General features: G+C 43.6%; 1 protein-coding gene across 1 annotated transcript in view; it reads right to left on the bottom strand.

The window, feature by feature from the left end:
- Window positions 1-5268: 5268 nt before the first annotated feature.
- The window catches only part of PRKCQ (protein kinase C theta), a 62964-nt gene continuing 59958 nt past the window's right edge, over window positions 5269-8274 (bottom strand). The window contains exons 14-15 of the mRNA XM_019644554.1: window positions 7479-7607; window positions 5269-6670 (exon numbers count right to left, since the gene is read on the bottom strand). Coding sequence (XP_019500099.1) covers window positions 6512-6670; window positions 7479-7607 — 288 coding nt within the window. The 3' untranslated portion in view covers window positions 5269-6511. The remainder of the gene's footprint in view (window positions 6671-7478; window positions 7608-8274) is intronic.

Raw genomic sequence — 8274 nt, 5'->3', positions numbered from 1 at the left:
AACCTATTTGCCCTTGCCACGCTGGACGTGACACTCCTCATGTAGGGGTCTGGCTGGTGTAGTCTTCCCATCAAGGAACAAACAGCAGGAAGCTCTTGGTGAACAGTGCTGGGACCATGGGGCCTCAGCCCAGGCATGGGGAGGGGGCGGCCAAGCGACTGCGGGAACCAGGTGCTTGAACTTTAATTCCAGCTCAGCTGCTGTCACTCCAGTTTCTTGGTCAGCGCTTTTCTTCTCTTAGCATCTTCCATTTGTAGATGCTGAATCTGCCTTTCTGGCATCGGTGCCTCAGGGAGTTTCTGGTTCAGAGGGCTTAGGAGATGCACGTGCTCCTTCATTAATTAAAAAGAAACGCACACAAAACACGCACACGGCTAGTTTAATAGGTAGGTATTATTTACCTTATTGTGTTTACAGTTTGGGTTGCTTTTAAATTAAAAAGAAAAATTTCCCAGCTTTATTGAGATGTAATTGACAAGAAATTGTATATACATAAGGTGTACAGTGATACTTTGATATACATATACATTGTGAAATTTTCACCGCAATCCAACTATTAATAATTAATGAATCCATTTCCTTACATACTTACCTTTTTCTTTTGTGTTGGGAACACTTAAGATCTACTCTGTTAGGAGATTTCAAGTCTACAATACAGTGCTGTTATCTCTAGTCACATTGCTCTATATCAGTTCTCCACAACCTATTCATCTTAAATAACTGCAACTTCGTGTCCCCTGATGAGTATCTCCCCACTTCCTCCTTCTCCCAGCCCCTGGCAACCACCATTCTACTGCCTGCTTCTAGGAGTGTGTTGTTTTATTCCACATATAAATGAGATCATGCAGTCTTCATCTTTATCTGGCTTATTTCACTTAGCATGATGTCTTCCAGGTTCATCCATGTTGTTGCAAAAGGCAGAATTTCCTTTTTTAAGGGTGAATTATATAATACATTATATATATATAAATACATAATATAATTTTAATATTATATTTATATATATATTTATATATATATTTATATATAATATATATATATATAAATAAATAATATATATATATATATATATATATATATATATATATATATATATATATATTGCCTTACAGCTTCATCCTTGACCACCCCCCACACCAACCCCTGACCTAATGAGGTCATGAGGAAATGTCTCAGAACGCTGAGACCCAGTGGAATGATATTGTTAAAGCTTCCTCATGGAAGTGTCTCAGAACGCTGAGACCCCACGGAATGATGCTGGTTATCTCCCTTATTTTCATGGCCGCGGCACAGCTGCACCATCCTGGGGGTTGTGTGTGTGGGACTGTGAAGACACAGCAGGTGTAGGAATACAGTGCTGCTGGTGGATGGAGAGCAGCCATAAGGCACTTACCACGCGGACTTCAGAAAAAACAAGTTTCGCTTCTTTGAAGTTTCTTAATAAAAGCTCCGCGTTGGCCCGATTAGGAGCTCAGTTCCAGAGAGAGACGGCAGCCCCCTGGCCTCGCTTTAACTCTATAACTGACTCTTGTGTTTCTTTAACCCGGCGCCGCCCCTCTCACACCCCGCCATCCTTGCTGTGCGGGATGAACTTTCTTCCTCCATTTATGGACATTTAGGTTGTTTCCATATCTAAGTCAATGTGAATAATGCTGCAGTGAACCAATGAACACGGGGGTGCAAATCTGTTTGAGATAATTATTATGTTTCCTTTGGATGAATTCCCAGAAGTAGGATTGCTTGATCATGTGGTAGTTTTATATTTTAATTTTTTGAGGCACCTCCATACTGTTTTCCATAGTGGCTACACCAATTTATAATCCCACCAACAGTGCACAGGGTTCCCTTTCTCCACATTTTCTCTGACACTTATTTCTTAACTTTTTGATAATGGCCATTCTAATAGGTGTGAGGTAGTATCTCATTGTGGTTTTCATTTGCATTTCTCTGATGATTAGTGATGTTGAGCATCTTTTCATGCATCTATTTTAGTCCTTTGATCAGTTTTTAATTGGGGTTTTATTTTGTTTTTCGCTACTGAGTTGTGTGAGTTCCGTATAAAGTGTGGACGTTAACCCCCGCCCAGGGGTGTCTGCAGCGGTGGAGTGGCTGCCGGGAGCTCCCGTTCTCCTGTTTCCTCTGCATGGAGAAGTTGGGGCCCAGGCGCTTCTCGGTGCTGAGTGGTGGCAGTCTGAAAGATGGGGTGTCACAGGTAAACCACTTCCCGTACTTTTCTGCGTGGCCATCCTCGGGTTTTGCCCTCCACTGGGTTGTTGCAGCTCCTTAACTCTACCCCAGAGCTCTCCCAGAGCCATGTTCCTCCATGAGTAGTTGCTAAGTCATAGTTTTTGTGTGGGGTGCGAGGGCTGAGACCACTTAGTCCTCCACCTCACTGATGTCCTCCTCCTCAGATGAGCTCATGGAGAAAATGGGGTGGATCTTTGCTCCAGAAAATTTGCTTCCAGGTTTGCAGGAAATTTTTTTTTTAATTAAAAAAATTTTTCCCCCCCATTTATGCCTCTGGTGCTATGAGGGTTTTGTGTGCTTTTTGGCATCATTTCAGTAGCTTCACAGGGCCTATGGAATGACAGTCAAACTATCTAGCACTGGAAACCTGGCTCTCATGTACTAGTCCATCTTTAATTTTCTGTTACTCCACGTGCTGCCGCTTGCCCATTGGTTTGCTGACTGTCCCTGAATGCCAAGCCCCAACTGTGCAGTGTTTTTAGTAGTGTGGGAAGTTGTCATCAGCCCAAGCAGCTGGTCGTGACCCCAGATGAGTCCAGACCCAGCACTGGGCTTGGAAGACAGAGTCAGAACTCAGAACCAGGGGTGCTGTCCGGAAGGAAGCCATAAGACTAGCCCTAAAGACAACTTCAGGGACTTGATCGAGGAACACTGTCATCACTCAAGAAAAAATTTTTTAGCCTGTGGGACAAAATACGTGGATAAAAATAATCACGTTTCTGACAACTGCAGTTACCAAACTTTGGCTGGTGTTTTGAGTAGCACACATCTTAGATGGAGTAGGGCATAGAGAGACACACTCTCAGAGTTTTTTTGGGGGATCCAGGAGACAGTCCAGGTGATTCCAGGTACATAGTAGGTGCACAGTAAATATTGACATGATTTTCTGACTGGAGAGCAAAAAATGCCTAACGAATAACAGGCTGACTGCATGGTTTCTAATCTTCTATTACAATATTTTAGAAGGAAGTGCACGAATGTGATTTTAAATACAATATTAGAATTGGTTTTATTCAGGCTGTCTTTAGAAAGCTAAATGTTACCTTAACGACATCTGCAAAGACACTTTTTCCAACTAAGGTCACCTTCGCAGGTTCCAGGTGGACACATCTTGAGAGGCGCCACCATTCAAACACTACACAGTGCATTCATTTATTTACTCATTTCCCCAACAACTCCTTTGAGCATGAATAAACAAAGGAATTGTGGGGAGCATAAAGATGAACTGGATAGAGATCCTGCCCATTGGGATTACAGACTAGAAAGGGAGGCAAAGCATACCCTTTACAGCCTGGCAGAAAATGCTGAGCGCCCTGAGAGAAGCTCAGAGAAACACAATGCAATGGGAACTTGGAGAAGTGAGGGAGGCGGCAGCTCGGGTGGGGGAATCTGCAAGGAGAGGGGGTTGCCTCATGGCAGACCTGCAAATTGAACTGGATCTTGAGAGACAGGAAGACATTGAACATGAGGGGATGAAAAACCAGCATCACCAGGGAGGCCCAGAGTTGGGAAATGATGGTGTGTACAGGCAGTGCTAAGAAATTCAGATTGACTGGAGCACAGGTGAGTGAAAGGTAGAAATGAGAGGTAAAGGCAGAGAGGCTGCCTGGGACCGAATGGGTGGGTGGTCCTGAATGGGTGTTAGCCAGTGAAGATTACACAGGGTTTTGAACTAGAGTGTGGTGGGATAAAACTTTGATTTGTGAAGGTAATATTTTTATATTTCATAAATAATAAGGATTATTTTAAGCTAAAGATATTTAAGATTCAACAGATGCAGAAAGAGGCCTTCTTAGGAATTTTCTTATCAGACTAAAAGCAGAAACTTCAGAGAAACAAGGGCCACTGTAAATTCCTTCTTTGGGGCAGGAGTGAGACTAGGAGTAAACCTACGTCCCATAAATCCCCTCTCTGGGGGAGTTTTATGGCCCTGAAGAAGATGGAAAGACTGCTCATACCTGTATGGACAAATATTATCACAAACTTTCTTATTTCCTGTTTGTCCTCCTGAAATCCCATTTGTCTTTCCTAAAGAAGCCTATTTGTTCTTCCCATATGAGCCTTTGCTCTCCTCTCCCCCTTTTCATGCTAAGTTAGGTATTTCAGCCCCAAGTTTTAAACACGCCTTTGAGTTATTCATCACTGAGCACTTCCCTGTGTATGTACATGGCATGTATAAATAAAAGCATAAATATTAGCTTCTCTTGCTAATCTATTTTTTGTCAGTTTAATTTGCAGGCCTCCAGGCATGTAACATTAGAGGGTAGACAACAGTTATTCCTACCCTAAAGTTTATAATATATGTTGTATATATGAATTAAAATGGAGAGACTTAAGATGGAGAGACGGATCCAGGCATGATTAGGAAAGGAAGTAGAGATGGTTATGTATTTTGGAGACTACAGAAGAAGAATCATGACAATTTAGTTAAAAAAAAAATTAGAGTGAGAGAAGGGATAGTGAACTAGTCAATGATGACTGAGGTTCTGAGTCTGGATGACTGGGCCTATGATGGTGCCATGAACAGAAACAGGAAATACATGAGAGAGAAAGATCATACAAAAATAGAGCGAGTTAATGGAGCCTGTTTGAAGCCTGGCAGAGAGGTTAGAACTGGCGATGTGGATTTGAGATGAACTGCACTGAGTGATCCTCGAAGACAGGCGGTGGAAGGAAAGAACCAAGGGAAAGGGAAGGTAAGGAGGGGAGGGGGCCTTGGAAGTGATTTGGGGCAGCAGGAGGAAAAGGGGCTAGCCAAGGGAGAAATCAAAGGTGGAGGGGGTGAAAGACGGAGGTGCCAAGGTCAAAGAAAGGGTCTTCCCTGAAATAAAAACGTAGATGAGGACCTAGAACATTCCACAAGGGCCGGAAAGAAGGTAATCCTTTAAGGAAGCAGTGGCAGGAGAGAGGTCGGCAGTCGGAGCTGAATTTGGGTATTGGAGAAGTAGAGACAACACGGGTAGACCACTCCTTCAGGAAATCTTGTGAAGGGAAAGAGAACAGAATACAATGACTTAAGGGTTATCTTAGTTTCTCACCCATTTGGGGATTTTTAATGATTCCCAACATTTAAAACATCAGCTCAGTGCCAGGTACATTTTGATGATAAACCACGACAGATCTAAGTACTTGGGGGGAAGGGAGACAAGAAGGGAATTAAACTATTAAAATGCCACTTTCTTTTTTATTTCATCTTGACATATCCACCTGTTTGTCATTAAGTCACAACATTTTATCAAAATATACACACAGCACAAGATACTTGACAAGTATAGCTAGAATTCCAATTAAACAAGAATGACTGCTACAAAGTAGCATGCATGGGCCTTTCATCTTGAGTGATGCCTAAAGAGAGACTTACGAGTCATTAGATCATCAGTAATGGTACAATTACTGATTGGTTTCCTTTTCTCTCGGAAGAATTGCGCACTTCATTTCTTGTTTTAATGTGAGGATGGCAATGAGGGACGGCCACTGATGTGGAAATCAACTGAGAGCGGATGGATGGAAAGGTTTTATGGGCAGGAGTACCACAATTCTATCTTTGTTGGACTCTAAATTCAGTATCTATGTTGACACAAGAACCAGAGTAGGTGTTCTATTAAACCTTCCATCTCAGTGACGCAAGCTCTTTCCACTTCCCGTTTTCCTCTTTCTTATGAATTGCATTGCTCATCAGAATGAATGGATTTGTAAATCTCAAGTTACAAGCTATGTTTATTGTGAAGAATTCCCATAAAAACCTATTCAGGGCTCCCCCTCCCCCCACCCCCACATTTATACGTCCTCAGTTGTGCACAGAATATAGTGGGTTAGTGGTTACTTGTCTGCAGCTGAATGAAATCCAATACTACACCAGGCAGCGTGCTGTTTCAGTCTTGAGATGTTTGCTCCTCGAGTCATCAAGTAGTTCATTGATCAGCAGTTGGCGCCCAAGTGAAGAGCCATAATTTAGAGCAGAATTAAGTTCTCAAATTTTTCACAGTGCAGAGAACCATCTTTCAAGTAAATAACTATGGTTAGTAATGACCTGACTTCAAGAGTGGCTGTGAAAGATGATGGGAGAGAAACCAAGGGCACTGACATTAGTGAGGCTGAGTTGGTTTCTGCGGCAGATTCAAAATCAGTGAGGGGCTGCAAGGCCTCGTCCTTTACATTGTTGAGTGTTTCTTTTCTTCTCCAAGTGATGAAGGAGCCCAGGGGGTGTCGCTGGAACCAGTTCTCAGCAAGGAGGAGCGTTCCCTCGCATGCCTGGGGGGGCCCTTCAGGAGGACATCAGCTTCTCCATCCCTGGGTTAATGAAGGAAAAGTTCCGGAACATGTTCTGGTCCATACTGTTGATCAGTGCCCGGTCGGCGAACGACAGCCGGGGCTTCTCGTTTAAGAATTCCTTGTCGAAATTGCTGCAGTCGTATGGTGATTTCTTGATTGGAGTTTAAGCGGGAGCGGGGGGGAGGGAAGGGAAGAAAATCAGCCATTGAGTGAATGACCTTTCCTTCTGTGGTCTCAGCTATAATCTGTGCATGCCAACATCGGGGTCTGCGGATAAACTACACTGAAGTAATACTTACCGGTGATCATATGTGGTTTTTATAGAACCTCCCTAAGATCCTGAGTCATCAGTTTATCTATAGTATAATTAAATTCATATAGAGGCGTTCCATTGTATAGATTCACCTAGGATCTAATGTTTCTAGCTAATCGTTTACAGGAAGTAGACCAGCAACCTTTGAAAAAGTGGCGAGCCCAGATTTGACTTCTGTCCTTTTAGTCTACAGGGGACAGTGGGGTGTGAGTGTGTGTGTGTGTGTGGGGGGGGAGGGCAGGCGGAGGTATGGGAGCAGAGAGGAGGGTTTTTTGCAGAACCGGAATATATATTCCTATTCTTTTATCAACATCCTTCCCTGCCACGGGTTCCCCTACCCACGTTGACTTCATTATTAAACATCTCGGATTGTGTTCCGTAGACAACACCGACTGGGACGAGCTCACCTCAAGCCACCTGGTCCATTTGGTGCCCATGACAAAAAAACAAACACTTATTCATAAACACTGTTCAGCATGGCGTACAGCTCAGCTTTGTAAAATGATCAAAAGTCACTCTTATAAATGGGAGCATAATTAAGGGTCAGGCCCTTCCCACCCTCCAGGGGCCAGGCAGGCAGCCCGGGAGGAAAGCAGACTGGCTGGAACCCAATGGTCCCAGCGGCTCGGTCCTGGCGGCTCCTTACCACTTTCGGCCTGAATGGTGGGTCAATCTCTTTTCTTTCAAGCTCTTCCCAGTTGATCTCTCGAAACAAAGGGTGCTGGCGGATGTCTCCCCTGACTCCCAGCCTCCTTTCAGGTTCCCTCACAAAGAGCTGAAAAGGAGCAGGAAAGGAGTAGTTATTTCTCCCGGGACAAGCAATCAGCCTCAGATGGAGGTTGCATTTCTTACTGTAGGAGCGGAGCTGGGAGTCATATGAATTTGACTCTAAAAGATAAAGGCCTGTTTTTTTTTTGCCACTTGCTTTTCAAACCTTGTTTTTCTGTTTGCTACGATAAACTGTTGACTGAAGTCGAGTGCTGGCAACCCTCTCCCTCCGACAAGCCCTCTGAGTATTGTGGAGTCACTGATTTTGCTTCCTAACTCTTGGCCTTAGAAATGCTGTGCTATCTTTTGAGTTGTATAGACCTGGTTCAGAACCAGCTGCACTCTGTGTTATTTATAGGACCTCTGGCAAGTTAGGAGGCTCTGAGTTAATTTCTGCATCTGTATAGTGAGTGAAGTGTCTTCTTCACAGGGCTGTTCTGAGGGTTAAATGAAATAACAACAACAACAACAACAACAACACACACACTCACATATTCGCAAACACACACACACTCATACACTCACAGACACACTCATACACACACACTCTCACTCACACACACTCACTCACACACACACACTCACATACACACACACTCACACAGACACACTCACACACACATTGTTACACACACACTCACATACTCGCAAACACACACACATACACTCACACA

This window comes from Hipposideros armiger, unplaced genomic scaffold, assembly GCF_001890085.2.
Source record: "Hipposideros armiger isolate ML-2016 unplaced genomic scaffold, ASM189008v1 scaffold_88, whole genome shotgun sequence".
Classification (NCBI taxonomy): domain Eukaryota; kingdom Metazoa; phylum Chordata; class Mammalia; order Chiroptera; family Hipposideridae; genus Hipposideros; species Hipposideros armiger.
This window is presented reverse-complemented; position numbering and strand designations above follow the sequence as displayed.